General features: G+C 39.4%; 5 protein-coding genes across 7 annotated transcripts in view; all 5 read left to right on the top strand.

Moving 5' to 3' along the window:
* Window positions 1-254: 254 nt before the first annotated feature.
* Window positions 255-3,973, top strand: LOC104821365 (mitochondrial inner membrane protein OXA1-like). Of its 2 annotated transcripts, none has more exons than XM_010552216.1 (9): window positions 255-602; window positions 917-1,390; window positions 1,964-2,054; window positions 2,579-2,637; window positions 2,990-3,086; window positions 3,170-3,301; window positions 3,393-3,515; window positions 3,597-3,651; window positions 3,742-3,973. In XM_010552216.1, exons 2-9 carry the CDS (start codon window positions 936-938, stop codon window positions 3,870-3,872), a joined length of 1,143 nt encoding a protein of 380 aa, XP_010550518.1. In that variant the 5' UTR covers window positions 255-602; window positions 917-935; the 3' UTR covers window positions 3,873-3,973. The 2 variants fall into 2 exon arrangements, with proteins under 2 accessions (XP_010550518.1, XP_010550517.1); XM_010552215.1 differs by having other exon boundaries at window positions 3,384-3,515.
* On the top strand, window positions 3,920-9,159 carry LOC104821366 (mitochondrial inner membrane protein OXA1). Its single transcript, XM_010552219.2, has 12 exons — window positions 3,920-3,945; window positions 4,202-4,236; window positions 4,303-4,685; window positions 6,577-6,605; window positions 7,016-7,106; window positions 7,564-7,608; window positions 7,749-7,807; window positions 8,155-8,251; window positions 8,332-8,463; window positions 8,562-8,669; window positions 8,749-8,803; window positions 8,898-9,159. Exons 3-12 carry the CDS (start codon window positions 4,461-4,463, stop codon window positions 9,026-9,028), a joined length of 972 nt encoding a protein of 323 aa, XP_010550521.1. The 5' UTR covers window positions 3,920-3,945; window positions 4,202-4,236; window positions 4,303-4,460; the 3' UTR covers window positions 9,029-9,159.
* A 1,818-nt stretch (window positions 9,160-10,977) lies between these two features.
* On the top strand, window positions 10,978-12,773 carry LOC104821567 (bidirectional sugar transporter SWEET3b-like). The gene is made up of 6 exons (XM_010552487.1): window positions 10,978-11,067; window positions 11,327-11,363; window positions 11,762-11,984; window positions 12,092-12,253; window positions 12,403-12,522; window positions 12,711-12,773. The coding sequence occupies exons 1-6, from the start codon at window positions 11,031-11,033 to the stop codon at window positions 12,771-12,773; spliced, it is 642 nt and encodes a 213-aa protein (XP_010550789.1). The 5' UTR covers window positions 10,978-11,030.
* A 1,503-nt stretch (window positions 12,774-14,276) lies between these two features.
* Window positions 14,277-15,799, top strand: LOC104821367. Its single transcript, XM_010552220.2, has 4 exons — window positions 14,277-14,594; window positions 14,786-14,900; window positions 14,985-15,233; window positions 15,337-15,799. Exons 1-4 carry the CDS (start codon window positions 14,350-14,352, stop codon window positions 15,643-15,645), a joined length of 918 nt encoding a protein of 305 aa, XP_010550522.1. The 5' UTR covers window positions 14,277-14,349; the 3' UTR covers window positions 15,646-15,799.
* A 287-nt stretch (window positions 15,800-16,086) lies between these two features.
* LOC109115981 (pentatricopeptide repeat-containing protein At5g55740, chloroplastic) overlaps window positions 16,087-17,833 on the top strand; it is a 2,638-nt gene continuing 891 nt past the window's right edge. Inside the window, exons 1-2 of one of the 2 annotated variants that reach the window (XM_019203434.1) lie at window positions 16,390-16,482; window positions 16,571-17,833. The exon at window positions 16,571-17,833 is cut by the window's right edge and continues 890 nt beyond it. In XM_019203434.1, coding sequence (XP_019058979.1) covers window positions 16,618-17,833 — 1,216 coding nt within the window. In that variant the 5' untranslated portion in view covers window positions 16,390-16,482; window positions 16,571-16,617. The other variant, XM_019203433.1, reaches the window with a different exon arrangement.

The following is a 17,833-nucleotide window of genomic DNA, read 5'->3' as shown; positions in this document are numbered from 1 at the left end:
ATTAGATTGTTTCCAAAACATACACGTGTATGATATTTTCCGTATCGATTTCGTTACACTATAATATAATTGACTCGCAGATCAGCATAGGCAGCTATACCGGAAGTAAACCGGTTATCACGAAGAATAAAACATGACCATAACAACGGTTAAACCATTTGAAATTCAAATTTTATTTCTTAACGAACGTCGAAAGGCACGATGTTTTTAATATTTTCGAAAAAACCCCCAAAGTTTGTTTCTTCCACCTCATCTTCTTCGTCCATTAGTTACAGAGGAGGAGGTACGTCCGTACGGTATGCGAGAAACCTCCATCGCAGAATCGTAGCCGAAATTCCGAAAATTGACCCAAAAAGTTTTCAATTTCCCTTTCAATTTTTGTCTCATTCGGATTTCTCCAAATGGAGGCACGTACATGCATCAGAATTCGTACAAATCATCTTCACCCATCAGGCATGGGATCGTACGTTCGTTTTCACCCACTCCAAAAGCGTGAGTTACCGGAAATTATGCGTTTCAATGTGCGCATAAAATCTCTTCATCTTCCAAAACGCTCCATTTCCGTCATCGTGGCTTCTTCGTCGCTGGAGCTCTCGAAACAGGTACAGCCCTCTCTCAGTTTCGTTTCAGTGTTGTTGCAGTGTAAATGGGGTTTTTTCCATTTGTATTCCTTGTTTCTCTGTCAAGAAAGAGTCCGAGTTATAGCTTTGTGACTCGTAGAAATGGTTATGTCCGTAGATTTCAGTGGAGTGGATGACCGTAGTTACTAATTTTGCTCCTTTTTTTTTTTTTTGTGGAAACACTATATTTTCTTCTCTTTGATCCTTTGGGTTCCTGCAATTCATCATCTTCTTCACTGATTCGCGTCATGGTGATGTTCTTCATACCTCTCTATTCTATGTTGCTGTTGTTACAGGTTTTGAGTAGATTCCGCTATGGCCTTCAGACGTAGTCTGTCAATCAGGTCCTTGTTACGTAGTCATCGCTACCGACCATCGCACAGCTGTGCCATTCCTCTCGACCATGATCATGCAAGGAAGTGTTTCCTTCAAGCTCCATTGCAACGAAGTTACCATAGTTATTTTCATCAGAGTTTCCGCAGCAATTCAGCTTTCTCTCTAAATCTGCGAGGATATTCAAATTCTCCTCCATGCCCTCCTCTGGGTTTCGCTTTGTATCGTCCTATGTCAACTGCCCACGGTGCTGGTTCAGATGAACCCGATAGCATGGATGATATGGTGGAAGCCATTACCAATTCTGCGCTGGAAAACGCAGCTTCTCAGGCTACTCTAGCCAATGAACTCGCTAAGGCAGCTAGTGATTGTACCATCCCTGTTGCTGCTGCTCAGAATTTGATTGACATGGTGCATTCTTTCACTGGCTTGAACTGGTAAGAAATTCGGAGAGATCTTGCTTTAGTGTCCATTTTTCCTCGTCTGCCCGCAAAGAGTTATGGTGAGTATAACAGTAGATATTATATTAAATGGTCTTGTTATATTTCAGTCCTTCTAGGTGGACTGAGAAGTCTTTATGGGGTTCTTGTGTTTCGAATTCGTAATTGGAACATCAAAATCAACATCGCCTTAATTCCCTGGAAGGCATGTGGTTGTAACCTGATAGACACTTTATTGGAGAACATATTTTGTTAGGTTAACTACGGTTTAGCTACTGTTTAGTTCTATTTTCATTTTCCCGCTTCCTTTCTTTTTGAACTTCTTTTCATTTTTGGAATACACAGAAAACTTGTCCCAAATCTGTTTGTGTTTTCTCTCTACCATTTCGAAATGGTATCAGAGCTCAAACACGATTCAAATATTTGATTCATAGTTTTTTCTCTTTCGATTGATATCTATTTGGAATCTCCTTCAATGTTTGTTGATATGAAATGAGAAATGAGGATGCTTTGTTACGATCTTGGACTTTGTGTATTCATATTGTTTTGGAACGATCACAATTTTCACAGGTGGGCTTCCATTGTCCTGACAACACTTCTGATTCAAGGAGTAGCAGTCCCACTCGTGGTTGGTAGCCTCAGAATCATTTTACACAAAATGGTATGAAAAGGAATGGTCTCGCTTTTAAACAGTGTTTCTTTAAAGCCATCTTATTGGCTGAGAAGGAAAACCCTTTTTTTTATAGGTCATCATAAGCCAGAAGACTTGTTTTGTTCTAGTTACATTAAAGGCCCTCCGAAAACTTGTGTCTGAATGTTTAATTGTCATGTAATACATGCATGTGCATACACATTTTCTATGTGTGTCTGTGTTCTGGGTACTTTTGTGGATGGGTGGTTAAGCTGTTCTGTCTTAGTGGATATGTTTATTTATAATGGAATAGCATATTTCATTGTTCAGTTAAATTAATTTTGCATCTTTTGTGGTGTTTACAAGCTTGTTCTCTGCTCTTTTGCCGTATACTTTTTCTCATTTGTAGACATTCTGTGATCATGCAGATAGTTGTGGTACTACAAGCTTTGCTACTTTGAGTCTTAAGACTTGAAACAAAGCTTCTTTACCTGGATATTAGCTTTGACTTCTTCATCTTCCTCTCTTGTTTTCTTTTATTCCTTTTAAACCAGGGCATGGATCCAGCTCCTGTTGCTGAAAGCGCAGGAAGTGCAAATGGTGTGCTTCAGAGGTAAGCATCTTTTACTTGCATTAGGAGGAGGGAAACACAGAAGGATGACTCGAGGAACTGTTTATCAGTCTCCTTGGGTTATTCTTTTAGTTTCTTCGGCACTAATACATATAAAACTGGTGCTAGTCCGGATTCCATGATATGTATTAGTTACTTGGCAACATCTCATACATCATGGTTATGAATAAGTTCTTCTGCAAAACTGCCTGTTGTTGAATTTTTTGCTTGTATGCCTCTGACAGTCAAGTTTATTAGGTTAGCTCAAACTTGCATCAGGCCTCTTTCATGTTTTCATGTTGTATTTTCTCATATATCATACCTAATCTTGGAAACACTTTTTTTTTTGCCTGAGGTTATATACTCCTGGAGGAGTTTGTCGTCTCAGTACCCTTTTCATCCCCATTGTAGTGCCGATCGAGTATACTGCTCTGGCTGCCATGTCAAAAGCTGTAAGAACATTTTTCGTCCGATCCGAGCATCTATTTTGGCAAGTGTGTCTCTGATTGTGAGCACCAACCGCTTTCTCTTCCAGACTTATGATATGGCAGGGAATATATCTTCCTTCAAAACCGGTGGTGCATTATGGTTCACTGATCTCACAACTATGGATGCTTCAGGCATCTTTCCAGTTTTATTGGGATTGACTCTGTTAATTGATGTAGAGGTACTGTTTTGCTCGATTTGACAGTTGGGGGAAATCCAAGATCTTGATGATACATTTCCTCATGGTTTCCCTTAAAATTTAGTCTTTCCAGCGTGTGATGAAAGGCCAGCGTGCGATGAAAGGCTTTGAACAGTTCCTGCCATTTCGTCAGGGTCCCAACGTGGTCCGGTGTTTGGCTATTCTCATGGCTATATGTTCGATATCGGCGGCAAAGGTGATGTTAATAATCTTCATGAAAGAAAAGGATGTCAAATCTCAAAAGTGTATTTCATATATGGTTTTACATGAAGTGCAGGCCACACATTGCTTCTGGATTACCTGGGCTCTCTTCTCTCTTATCAGTTCACATGGTAATAACAGCGACTGTGTATTCTAAACTCTCCATCACTTTCTAGCTCTACCAATCTGACGTTCTGCTTGCGTGAATTCTTTTGATGCAGTGCTTAAGCGTCCGGGAATCAAGAAGTTTTTGGGCATCCCGGTGGTATCTGGCATCTGTGCTGAAACCCAACGCCGGTTATTTTGGTTTGGTGTAATCGAGACGGGTTTAGTTCTTTTATTTGTATTTTGATTTCGAGATTTCTTTCGGAACGGTCAAATGTAGCTGTCACTCTCTAATGCAAACACTTGAAAAAAAGATTGAGGTGAGCATTCTCCCACAAGATTTTTCCACGACCCTCCTTCGCAGAGTGGTAGCTGAAATTCCAATACTTTCCCCAAAGGTTTTTCAATTTCCCTTTCAGTTTTTGTCCGAGAACAGGCATGTACGTGGTGATCATCAGAATCCGTACAAATAACCTTCGAGCATCATAGTGCATACAAAATCACTTCCTCTTTGAAATAGTTGTCCGTAGATTTCAGAAGAGTGGATGACCTTATTTTCTTCTCTTTGATTTCCAGGTTCCTGCAGTTCATCATCTTCATCACTGATTCAGGTAATGCTGATGTTCTTGGTTTTGAGTAGATTCTGCTATGGACTTCAGACATAGTTTGTCAATCAGGTCCTTGTATTGTGGGTCGTTACCGACCATCACACAGCTCTGCCATTCCTCTCGACGATGATCATGGAAGGAAGTGTTTCTTTCAAGCTCCACTGCGACAGAGTTACCACAGTTCTTTTCATCAGAGATTCTGCAGCAATTCAGTTTTCTCTCAAAATATGAGAGGATGTTCAAATGCTCCTCTATCCCCTCCTCTGGGTTTCGCTTTGTCAACTGCCTGCGGTACTGATTCAGATGAACCCGATGACATGGATGACATGGCGGAAGCCATTACCAGTTCTACGCTGGAAAACGCAGCTTCTCATGCTACTCTAGCCAACGAACTCGCTGAGGCAGCTAGTGATTGTACCATCCCTGTTGCAGCTGCTCAGAATTTGATTGACATGGTGCATTCCACTCTCCTCCTCTCGGTGAGTTCTTTAGTGTGATTTCTCATCCTCTCTCCCACTTCACTCTCGTCTATGTTAATGATGATGATGACGATGGTTGCAGTCTCGAGGCGTCCTCGAGTGATGAAGTATTTGGATGCTCCTTATATTCCCCAATATATCCCGTTAACGCACTCTTTTAAGATAACGGAGCTACTGAAGATAATAGTGAATGAATATGAGGAAGTAGTGGCATTACACTTGCTTGTATCACAAGTTATGTGAGGAGTGAGTCTTCATTGGACGTTTCTTCTTCGGACAAACTGAAACATCTTATCATCATTTGCAACTCTGGTTTCTAGACAGATATGAAATATGTATGGTCTTTGCTCTCTCTCTCTCTCCCCTCACCTCTCTCTCTCTCTCTCTATATATATATATATATATATAATGGTCAACAACCTCATCATTCAGTTTCCCGCCAAAATCAAATATATGATTATGGGCTTTTCATCCATCGTGCCAATATAACGATGGACTTGCTTCAAAAGGATCTGAGTATTGGGTATATCATTATCGGCCGGGCGAGATGATGGACGAAACATGAATGATACACGCGTAACGTAAGAACCAATCGCTACAGCTGGTAATCTTTGTGGAAATGGGAACTAGAATTTAGTTTTAGATTTTTCAACATAATTAAATAAGAGTAAAACTGTAATTTGATTAATGTCACGTGCTAATTATCCGATTCGAAAAATTATTATCAGAATCCAAATTTGGGATGTTTCTAAAATCACTGTTCAATCGGGTATGCGTCGCGGGCGGGATTGGGTACCCAAATTTAGGGTTTCTTTTTTTTTTTTTTTTCCAAATTCTGGGTACGGGCAACAAACCTCCCTCAGAGAATCGTAACCGAAATTCCGAAAATTGCTCCAAAAATCTTTCAATTTTTGTCGCTTTCGAATTTCTCCAAGCGCACATGGTGATCATCAGATTTCGTACAAATCATCTTCAAGAATCATTGTGGGCACAAAATCTCTTCATTGTGCTCACAAAATCTTTTCGTCCTGCGAAACGCTGCGTTTTCGCCCTCTTGGCTTCTCCGTCGCTGGAGCTTTCGAAACAGGTACGGGTCTCTTTCTCCTGTTCTCTCAGTTTCGTTTCGGTGTCGTTGCAGTGTAAATGGGGGTTTTGGCCTTTGTATCAGTGTCTCTCTCTCAAGCAAGAGTCCGAGTTAGGGTTTATAGGCTTTGTGACTCGTAGAAATTGTTATGTCCGTAATTTCAGTGAACTGGATGACCGTAGTTACTGTTTTGCTTCTTTTTTTTTGTGTGTGTGTGGAAACACTATATTTTTTTCTCATTGATTTTTGGGTTCCTGCAATTCATCATCTTCTTCACTGATTCGCGTGATGCTGCTGTTCTTCGTACTCTCTATTCTATGTTGCTGCTGTTACAGGTTTTGAGTAGATTCCGCTATGGCCTTCAGACGTAGCTTGGCAATCAGGTCCTTGTTACGTAGTCATCGCTACCGGCCATCGCACAGCTGTGCCATTCCTCTCGACGATGATCATGGAAGGAAGTGTTTCCTTCAAGCTCCATGGCAACGAAGTTACCATAGTTCGTTTCAACGGTGTTTCTGCAGCAATTCAGTTTTTTCTCGAAATCTGAGAGGATATTCAAATTCTCCTCTATCCTCTCCTCTGGGTTTCGCTTTGTATCGTCCTATGTCAACTGCCCATGGTGCTGGTTCAGATGAACCCGATGGCATGAATGACATGGCGGAAGCCATTACCAGTTCTACACTGGAAAACGCAGCTTCTCATGCTACTCTGGCCAACGAACTCGCTGAGGCAGCTAGTGATTGTACCATCCCTGTTGCAGCTGCTCAGAATTTGATTGACATGGTGCATTCTTTCACTGGTTTGAACTGGTAAGAATTCTGAAGAGGTCTTACTGTAGAGTTTGTGTTTCTTGTTGTCTGCCTGCAAAGGGTTGATGGTGAGTAACAGTAGACATTAGCCTAAATGGCGTTTTGATGGCTCAAAAAAATTTAGGGCTTGTTATCTGTCAGAAATTTTAGACTTAGAAATATGAAACAGCCAGTTGCCAGTGACTAAAGTCGTGGATGAAGAAGTTAGCATCTGTATGAAAACCCCTTCCCTCGAAGGCATGTGGTTATAACCTGATAGACAATTAATTTCTGCTTGGAATCTCCTTCAAGTTTGTTGGTATGAAATGGTCTTGACGTGTATTCTGTCAAAAGTTAGAAATGAGGATGCTTTGTTACGATCTTGGACTTTGTGTATTCATATTGTTTTGGAACGATCACAATTTTCACAGGTGGGCTTCCATTGTCCTGACAACACTTTTGATACGAGGAGTGACAATCCCACTCATGATTGGTAACCTCAGACTCATTTCGTACAAAATGGTATGAAAAGGAAAGCTCTCTCTTTTTAAACAGTGTTTCCTTAAAGCCATCTTATATGCTGAGAAGGAAAAAACCCTTTTTTTGGAGAAACTAGCAGTTCTTTGTTTAGGTCATAGTAAGCCATAAGACTTGTTTTGTTCTAGTTACGTTAAAGGGCAACTCAAAACTTGTGTTTGAATGACACCTTCTGAGTTCTGAGTGGTATCAATTGTCATGTAAATGTAATACATGCATGTGCATACGCATTTTCTATGTGTGTGTATGTTCTGGGTACTTTTGTGGATGGGTGGTTGAGTTGTTCTGTCTTAATGGATATGTTTTATTTATAATGGAATAGCAGATTTCATTGTTCAGTTAAATTAATTTTGCATCTTTTGGGGTGTTTACCTACTTATTGTCTGCTCTTTTCTTTTGTCGTATAGTTTTTCTCATTTGTAGTCATTCTGTGGTCATGCAGATAGTTGCAATACGCAAGCTACCTGACTCAGAGATTCGAACCATGGTACTTTAACGTTGCTACTTCGAAAGTGCCCATTTGCTGATATTTGAACCATAGGACTTGAAAAAAAGCTTCTTTACCTGGATATTAGCTTTGACTTCTTCATCTTCCTCTCTTGTTTTCTTTTATTCCTTTTAAACCAGGGCATGGATCCAGTTACTGTTACCGAAAACGCTAGAAGGGCAAATGATGTGCTTCAGAAGTAAGGATCTTTTACGTGCATTAGGAGGAGGGGAACACGGAAGGATGACTTGAGGAACTGTTTATCAGTCTCCTTGGGTTATTCTTTTAGCTTCTTCAGCATTAATACATATAAAACTGCTGTGTTAGTCCATATTCCATGATACGTATTAGTTACCGGGCAACATCTCATACACCATGGTTATGAATAAGTCCTTCTCCAAAACTGTCTGTAGCTGAATCTCTTGCTTGTATGCCTCGACAGTCTATTTATTAGTTTAGCTCAGCTGCATCAGACCTCGTTCATGTTTGTTTTGTATTTTCTCATATATCAGACCTAAGATTTGAGACACTTGTTTTTTGGCTGAGGTTATATACTCTTGGAGGAGTTTGTCATCTCAGAACCCTTCTCATTCCCATTCAATTGCTGATCCAGTATCCTGCTCTGATTGCCATGTCACTAGCTGTAAGAACATTTTTCTGTCCGAGCATCTATTTTGGCAAGTGTGTCTCTGATTGTGATCACCGACCGCTTTCTCTTCCCAGACTTATGCTATGGCAGGGAATATATCATCCTTCAAAACCGGTGGTGCATTATGGTTCACTGATCTCGCAACTATGGATGCTTCAGGCATTCTTCCAGTTCTATCAGGATTGACTGTCTTCATTGCTGCAGAGGTACTGTTTTTTTTTTCGATTCGACAGTTGAGGGAAAAAAATCCAAGATCTTGATGATACATTTCCTCATGGTTTCCCTTGAATTTTAATCTTCTCAGTTTGGTGCGATAAAAGGCTTTGAAGGGTTCCCGCGGCTTTGTCTAGCCGGTGACATGGGCCGGTGTTTGGCGATTCTCGTAGCTATAGGGTCGATGACGTTGCCAAAGGTGATGTTAATCTTCATGAAAAAAAGGGATATCAAATCTCAAAAGCATATTTCATATATTGATTTTACATGAGGTGCAGGCCGTACATTGCGTCTGGATTACCTCGGCTCTCTTCTCTCTTATCAGTTCATGTGGTAACAATAGCGAATAAGTGTGTATTCTAAACTCTCCATCACTTTCTAGCTCTACCAGTCTGATGTTCTTCTTGCGTTAATTCTTTTGCTGCAGTGCTTGAGCGTCCTGGAATCAAGAGGTTTTTGGGCATTCCGGTGGTATCCGGCGTCTATGCTGGAATCGAACGCGGTTTGTTTTGGTTTAGTTTAACTGGGTTCGGTTTAGTTTGTTTACTTGTATTTTGATTTTCATATTTCTTTGGGAAGGTTAAAGACTTTCTAATGAAACTGGAGTCTTCATTGGACGTTTCTTCTTCGGACAAACTGAAACATCTTATCATCATTTGCAACTCTGGTTTCCATACAGATTTGAAATATGCATGGTCTCTCCCCTCACCTCTCTCTCTCTCTCTCTCTATATATATATATATATATAAATGAGCTTAGAGGCCATAGACAAAAGCTCACACGTCACATCCCTCTCAGGATGAATAATCATCCAACATCAAGAACTGCTCACGGCTTTTGTCTGCTACTAGTCCTTTCCGAGATCGCAAATCCTCGATTAAATCTAATTAATCCTCAAACTAATCAGGGTTTAGACAAATGCTTAATCATCGTTCCACTCGCACTCCCTCGGTTGGCCTTCCTTGTCATACGCGCACTTGTCCACCCACTTGCTTAATCACATTGATTTTGTGTTCATATCCTTTCTCGAAATCCTTAATACGTCACTAATTTTAAGGCTTTAGACATTTATTAATCCATCGAAACACCTTATGGCTCTCGCCCGTAGTGAGTGATTACAAAAAATGATTTTAATCAAATATTTGATTATTTTGGATAATTTGAATGTTCTGAAAATGTTTGAATGGAGCGATTATAATGGTTGATAATAATATTCTGATGATAACATCATTTCATTGGATTCTGACTATTAACTTTTCGTGAACCTCTTTATTATCAAAAAAAAAAAAAAAAAAAAACTCTACGTTTTTTTTTTTTTATCGTATTCTCTTTCCATAGACTAGTCAAATCGAGAATACTAGAATAGACATACTAGTCAAATCGAGAATACTAGAATAGACATAATTAATCTATTTTGGACATACATTGTAAAAAATGTATGTCGTATTTGAGAACCAATATATTATAATTATACCCGAAAAGGACCATGCATGTCTATTTAATTCAAGTATCTTTTTCTATAGCTCCTAAAGATAAAAATGGAAAAAATACATACATATACATGCATATATATATTTGGTATAACAGTCGTGGCCCGTGGGAATAGTTTCAGTAAAAAGCATAAAAACAAAGTTTAAAAAACGAAAAGAAGAAAAATAATCGGGAAAGAATAAGATCCGTATCCATATTTTTTTTTGGTCGTGTTTCCATATCTATAAATGACGGGTGGACGAACAATTCGATTCGGTTTAGATATAGAGTATACTGGATATTGATAGGTAATAATATATGGATGGATAAACAGTTAAATTTGTTTTATTCGGTGTAGTTTACAGATAATTCGGATTTTAAACATTAATAACCAAATTAGTATTTGATTTCAATTGGTTCCATTATAGTATTGTCAAATATCAATATCATGAGGTTCTAAAGCTCCTTACGTCACAAATGGAGACAGTGGTTGGATTCTCCATAGATTCCAGGATCCACTAGACATATATCATGTATGTTGTCTCATGAGTCATGTTTAAGGGATTTCTAGGGTTTTATATATAATATGCACTCGAACATGAACACACATTTGAATACAAATATTTTATTGCCTCACCTTTTTTTGTCTCTAGAATCAATCATGGCATCGAATATTTCGTGAGATCACCTCTACAGTATCCGCACACACACATATACATATACATACACACACATATATATACATACATACATACATACATACATACATACATATACACACACACCACACCACAGACAAGAAAATTATGCAATTCTGATTTGGCAGCCGATTAGTGCGCTTCCGTCGCATCCTCCACTCCAAATATTCTAATGATTATTACTGTTATTATTATTATTATTTGGTGATATATTATATTTCCTCCACTCGAATTATATGTCTTATCCAAACTTGTAATTCCACTATGCACGACATATATATATATATATATATGTCTATATATATATATATATGTCTATATATAACCATAGACACACAACCCATAGGCACATACATAACTAGTTACGCAAACCTCTTCGATTCTTTGGAACTATGGAAGAAAGGTTGCGCTTAGCCTTTGGAATTTTGGGTATGACAAAAAAAAAAAAATCTCCCTCCCCCCTCTCTCTCTCTCCCCATTCGAATGCTCCACATGTTTTGTGTTACTCGTATATATATATATATATGTATGTATATGTAGCTAATGATCAAACACCATGTATTGATTGTTCCTTCATTGAAAATAGATGTTACACTCGTACGAAGTTTACTATGTTATATACATATATATATATATAGTGTTATATCGTTCTCACGTTGTGATGCGGGTTTTGTTTTGTCCTCTGCAGCGAATGCGGCGTCGTTGATGCTCTATTCATCACCCGTGTATGTCACTCCACTCTTACATGGTTTCTGATATTTGTTTTTGCTGATTCTCGTCAACAAAAAAAAATTAAAATGAAATTGTGAAATTAATACACATAATACGTTGCGTCACTTTTTACGTGTGTATTAAGTATATATATCTATGCATTGAGTACATCTTCAATATGAATACAAGAAAACTGGATTTACACCCACCGTTATGGAAATTCGTTATAGAAAATGTGGTAATTTGGATCGACGCAAGATTCCATAATCCGATTGCATCTCGACACGTACATATATAGCAGCAAACGTATGCATGAAAACTACAGAACTTTCATTTCTTTGTTGTACTTCATATTAGGGTTTCCACATATCTCTAAGTTAGCGTGATTGTAATTTGATACATATATAAACAGATTAACGTTCATAAAGATGATAAAGAAGAGGAGCACGGGAGATTTCTCGTGCATACCGTACATAGTGACGATGATGACGTGTCTGCTCTGGATGTGGTACGGTCTTCCGGTCGTCAGCCGTGGCTTGGAAAATCTCTCTCTCATCACCATCGGTTGCATTGGCTTTACTCTCGAGCTCTCCTTCGTCTCCATCTTCTTCTCTCTCGCCTCCTCTCGTGCCAGAGTACGTCTATACGTACCCCATATTCTGATCATTATCCGATTCCTATTACAAGAATCACGACATATTGATGATATGTATCATATCTTTATATACATGTATATATACAGATTCAGATAATATTGACGGTGGTGCCACTGCTGTTGCTGGCATGCGGCATTGGGGCGATCACGACGTTTGCGTTCCACGATCACCGCCTTCGCAAGGCGTTTGTAGGCAGCATCGGCGACGCGGTCTGCGTCGCTATGTATGCTTCTCCACTGGTCGCCATTGTGAGTCATCGGTTCACATTAATACTTAAATTCAACCCTATCCTTTGTAATTAAACCAAACTAAACCGGTCTATAATTATAAGCCAAGATATCATGCATGCATGTTATATATATATACACACACTTATGTGGCATGTGTTACTGTACAGAGGCAAGTGGTGAGGACGAAGAGCGTGGAGTTCATGCCATTGCACCTATCAGTCTTCACTTTCCTCACAAGCTTCACTTGGATGCTTTATGGATTACTCAGCAAAGATCTCTTCATTGCGGTAATCGTTAATTTTAATTTTGTTATTATGTTTATGTTTTTATACCTTATTAATGCAAGTTTAGTAATTTTGAACAACTTAAAAATTGTCAATAAATGAAAATGCATATGGAAAATCTGTCCATTTATTGTTATATATATCCCTAACATTTAAATTGTTGACTTTTTATTTTATTTTAATGATCACAGGCTCCGAATTTCATAGGTTGTCCTCTCGGCATTAAGGGCAACTCAAAACTTGTGTTTGAATGACACCTTCTGAGTTCTGAGTGGTATCAATTGTCATGTAAATGTAATACATGCATGTGCATACGCATTTTCTATGTGTGTGTATGTTCTGGGTACTTTTGTGGATGGGTGGTTGAGTTGTTCTGTCTTAATGGATATGTTTTATTTATAATGGAATAGCAGATTTCATTGTTCAGTTAAATTAATTTGGAAATGTGACGAGGATAATACAACCGAGAAACCAAACGATAACGATTGCAACGGTAACGGTAATAAATTAGAAAATATCCCATGATGTACGGATAATTAATGTATTTGTACGGATTGGTACCGACCAATTTAAATTTCTAGTCACGTGTTCTTATTTACAAGAGAGCAAGATTGTAAACCCTGCACGTCAATAAATTTCCGTGTACGAATCAAATATTTTGGAGTTGATAAAATGGTTGTGTTTCAATTATTTTTATTTAACTTTTTAGATGTTGAATATATATATATATATATATTGATTGTTAAATAAGATTCGATTTGCGTGCTAATCGACATTGTTCCATTCACCCCCTACCAAAATTTCGATCCACAGTTATATGTTTACGAATCAGAGCATATACCCCCAAAGGTTTCCGGATCGTGGTGTTGTCACATTCACGATCGAGAACATTTACCTATAGAGACTGTCTCTTTCGTCTCTTCTTTTGTTATTAAATAAAAAATTATAGAAGAAACAAATATTTATTCAAAGGAAATGATACTTCTTCTTCGTTTCTATTAGATTTAAAAATCGGGACATAATTATATATATATATATATATATATATATGTTACTGAAGGATATTAGAATATCATTCTTATGAAAAATTCAGAAATGGTTTGAAAAGTTTTTTGCTATTCAGTTACCCAAGAAAAAAAGATTTTTGCTATTTTCCAAGGAATTAAAAAACGTATCATATATTAATACTTAGCCATAGATCGGAAAAATATGATTCTTGTTTATTGATCGTTTGTTTTTGGGGGAAAGTACTATTCTTTGTAATAAATTTGATGTATATAAGAATATTTTATGCTCCTTTTTACTTTAAAAAATGTAGACTATCTATCTTGAGCTATTTCTTCGGCAGGTACAAAATGATAAATCTAAATCTACCGAACCATTTGTGCAATTAAGTCAAAATAAGTGGGAGAATGCCAATATACCAAAACTTGTATTTTCCAGAAAGATCCAACGGTAACAAACTGTTCCGTGAAAGATCAACGGGGATGGAAATGTACACATCAGATAGTGTTATTAACTAATTACACAGTAGGGGAACCCGAGAAGGCGAGAAGTCAGGAAAAAAAATATTTCCAAACAGAAATATTATCCAAATACACTGTAAAAAGTATTTGAATAATGACTCGTTATTATATAAATAATAAATTATTTCAAGACAGTCAAACGAAACAAAAACCACTCGCCGTTTTTACAAAGTCAAGATGCCACGTACCCAAATATTAGCACCCCATGCACGAAGCCACGTTCGTAAAACACACTCTCTCTCTCTTCTTTCTCTCTCTTCTCTCTTCTCTCCCGTTCGTTCAGAAGACGAGAGACTCTTCAGATATGGTGAAGCTTGCGACGGCGCGGGAGATTAGGACATACGGTCCTCGGCTGGGGAGACAACGTGCGGAGTACATCAACGCCGGGCTCTATGTTTTCTCCACCGTCGTTCTCATCGGAGGCTTCATCGCCGCCGGATTCTCGTTGGAGCCAAGATCCGGCCTCGTCCTTATTCTCTTCGCTCTCGCTATCATCTCGGTGGTGAACGCCCATGATCTCTTCGCTCATCTCGCCGGAATCGATTACCGGTATTCTCAATGATCATGAATTTGTCTTTGTAATCATAGACCGTACCAGTTTCTGTCGTGACAACGATGTCATATATATGTGATTTGTGTTGGTATTAACTCATATTCAAATGGGTTTAGTTTCATTACATAGTTTAGGATGGGAACAATCGTTGAGTTTTGGGGCATATTGCTTAATTATGAGATTTCAGGCTAAGGTTGATGGAGTATGATCTGCAACTTGCTCTCGTGGAGTTTGCCGTTCCTCTGTTTCACATTGCCGGTTCCATTGTTTTCTTCTTGGGGATCTTCTTCGTTTTCTATCAGGTAATTTTCATCTCAATCTGTAATATCCATGATAGGATAGACTTGAGTTTATGTTGTAATATGTACATTTTGATAAGTATTCAGGCAGAGACAAAACGCGGCGATGGACAGGAGAAGCACGCGCTGAACATGCTTATAGCTGGCCCCGTATTGTGGATGATAGGTTCGGTCCACAACTCGTGCCAAATCTACGAGAGAGCCGATGGGCATGTCCAGATTCTGCAGCAGTGTGTTCATATCCCTTTCTTGGTTGGATCTGTCCTGTTTCTTGTCGCTGCCATTCTCAACACCCGCGAGCAATCCGCCTCGCACCACCGTGGATTGAAGTTGCTCGTAAGTACATATATTCGAAAACGTCTCTATACGCTTTGCTGAAGATAATGAAGTTTCATTGACGTAGAAGCAGCATATAAAGTTAAGTGAGAAAATGGTGCAGGGGAAGACATGGGTGTGGCTTGGCATGTCGGGAGGCATATGTTTCTTCCTCGGAGGGTTGATGAACGTCATTAAGGTTTTCAACTTCGTACAGATCATCGGACTCCGGCTCGAGAAGCTAAGGGGCGGAGCACAAGACCGTCTTCTCGAAGAAAGAGAAGGCTACCATCCTCTCGTCGTCGAAGAAGAAAGGATAAGAAAGATGGAAGAAGAAACCAAAGCGGCTCCTTTGGCAGCATCCACGTCTGCTGCTGCCGCCCCACGGACGGGGACAAATTCGTACAAGGATGTTCTTGTCGGACAGAGCTGAGAGAGTGAAAAGGTTGAGTCTTTGACCACACGCAATTTCATATGTTTATTAGTCATACGTGCTTTTCTGTACTTTGATATTTCATTTTATATCATCATCACATTCACATGTCTGAGACCGACGATTTGGAGGTGCATATCCCGTTCGATTTCAATTTGTTGCAAATCAGATCAATACATGCAAAAATGTGTATATAAACATAAAAACAAAGGAACCTTTAGCAAGAGAATCTTATTTCTTAAACGTTTTCTTGGATAGAAAATCCCAGATTTTCCAGGAAATTTTGGCAAGAGTCTCGAGGAGACGAGTGGGCAAATAAAATGCAAGGTTCAATAAGAAAAAATAAATAAATAAAATTTCTTAGTGGGGCCTAGTAACGAACCCAACACAATTTTATTTATCAGCTTATCCGTTTGAAAAAAAAAAAAATCTCTCCTTTTACCTTCTTCAGATAAAAACCTCATCGTCTTCGGTCATCTCAATGTTTCCATGGCTGCTCTTGCTTTCAACCAAATCCCGACTAGTTTTCCACATCCAATCTCGGAAAAGGCTGCCAACATTTCGCAAACCAAACTATTGAAACCTCCCGAGAATCATCACCACACATCTTACTTTCACCGCGTTTCGTCTTTCTGCAAAAATGGTCTGGTCCAAGAAGCTGTGGATTTGGTCACAGAGATGGGTTTTAGAAACCTTCGCATTGGGCCTGAAATATTCGGCGAACTCCTCCAGGGATGCGTTTACGAGCGAGCACTGCGAACGGGTCAGCAAATCCATGCTCGGATTCTCAAGAACGGCGATTTCTACTCTAGGAATGAGTACATCGAGACAAAACTGGTAATATTTTACGCGAAATGTGATGTTCTTGAGGTTGCGGAAGCTCTTTTCTCGAAATTGAGGGTCCGAAATGTGTTTTCTTGGGCAGCCATTATCGGGTTGAAGTGCAGGCTTGGTCTTGCCGTAGAAGCCTTGATGGGTTTTGTCGAAATGTTAGAAAATGGGATTCTTCCGGACAATTTCGTGTTTCCAAATGCTTGTAAGGCGTGTGGTGCTTTGCAATGGACTCGAATTGGCAGAGGCGTTCATGGGTATGTGGTGAAACTAGCTCTTGACGATTGTGTGTTTGTGGCGAGCAGTTTGACCGATATGTACGGGAAATGCGGTGCTTTGAATGATGCTAGATACGTGTTCGATGATATGTCTGAGAGAAATGTGATTGCCTGGAACACGATGATGGTGGTTTATGTCCAAAATGGCATGAACGAGGAAGTGATTCGGCTTTTTGGTGATATGAGAAGGGAAGGTGTCGAGCCAACTCGTGTCACTATCTCCAGTTTCTTGTCTGCTTCGGCCAATTTGGAAGGCATGGAAGAGGGAATGCAGTGTCATGCTGTTGCCATTGTTAATGGCTTGGAACTGGATAACATTCTGGGCACTTCCATCTTGAACTTCTACTGCAAAGTTGGTTTGATCGAGTATGCTGAGATGATCTTCCAGAGAATGGTTGGAAAAGATGTGGTAACGTGGAATTTGCTTATTTCAGGGCACGTGAAACATGGACTCGTCGAAAATGCAATTCATATGTGCAAATTGATGAGGTTAGAGGCTTTAAGATTCGACTGTGTTACTTTGGCATCACTAATGGTAGCAGCAGCTTGTACTAGGAACTTCAAACTTGGAAAAGAAGCTCACTGTTACTGCATCAGAAACAATCTTGAATCTGATGCGGTTTTAGCGAGCACTGCAGTGGATATGTATTCCAAATGTGACAGAGTCATGGATGCGAGAAAAGTGTTCGATTCCACGATACAGAGAGATCTCGTGCTATGGAATACCTTACTGGCAGCTTATGCAGAGTTGGGTCATAGTGGAGAGGCTTTGAGGTTGTTTTATAAGATGCAATTAGAGAGCGTGCCTCCGAATGTAGCATCGTGGAATTCAGTCCTCCTGGGTTTTCTCAGGAATGGTCAAACGGATGAGGCGGAGAACTTGTTCTTGCAGATGGAATCATCGGGGGTAAACCCTAATACAGTCACATGGACTACTATGATGAGTGGTTTGGTACAAAATGGATGCAGTGAGGAGGCGATACTGTTTCTCGGAAAAATGCAAGAAGCCGGGGTGAGACCAAACGCCTTCAGTATCACTATTGCTCTTTCAGCTTGCGCGAATGTAGCGTCATTACGTC

The sequence above is a fragment of the Tarenaya hassleriana genome, unplaced genomic scaffold, assembly GCF_000463585.1.
Source record: "Tarenaya hassleriana unplaced genomic scaffold, ASM46358v1 Cleome33, whole genome shotgun sequence".
Taxonomy (NCBI): domain Eukaryota; kingdom Viridiplantae; phylum Streptophyta; class Magnoliopsida; order Brassicales; family Cleomaceae; genus Tarenaya; species Tarenaya hassleriana.
The sequence above is the reverse complement of the archived record's forward strand: the minus strand, read 5'-3'. Positions and strand labels throughout refer to the sequence as shown.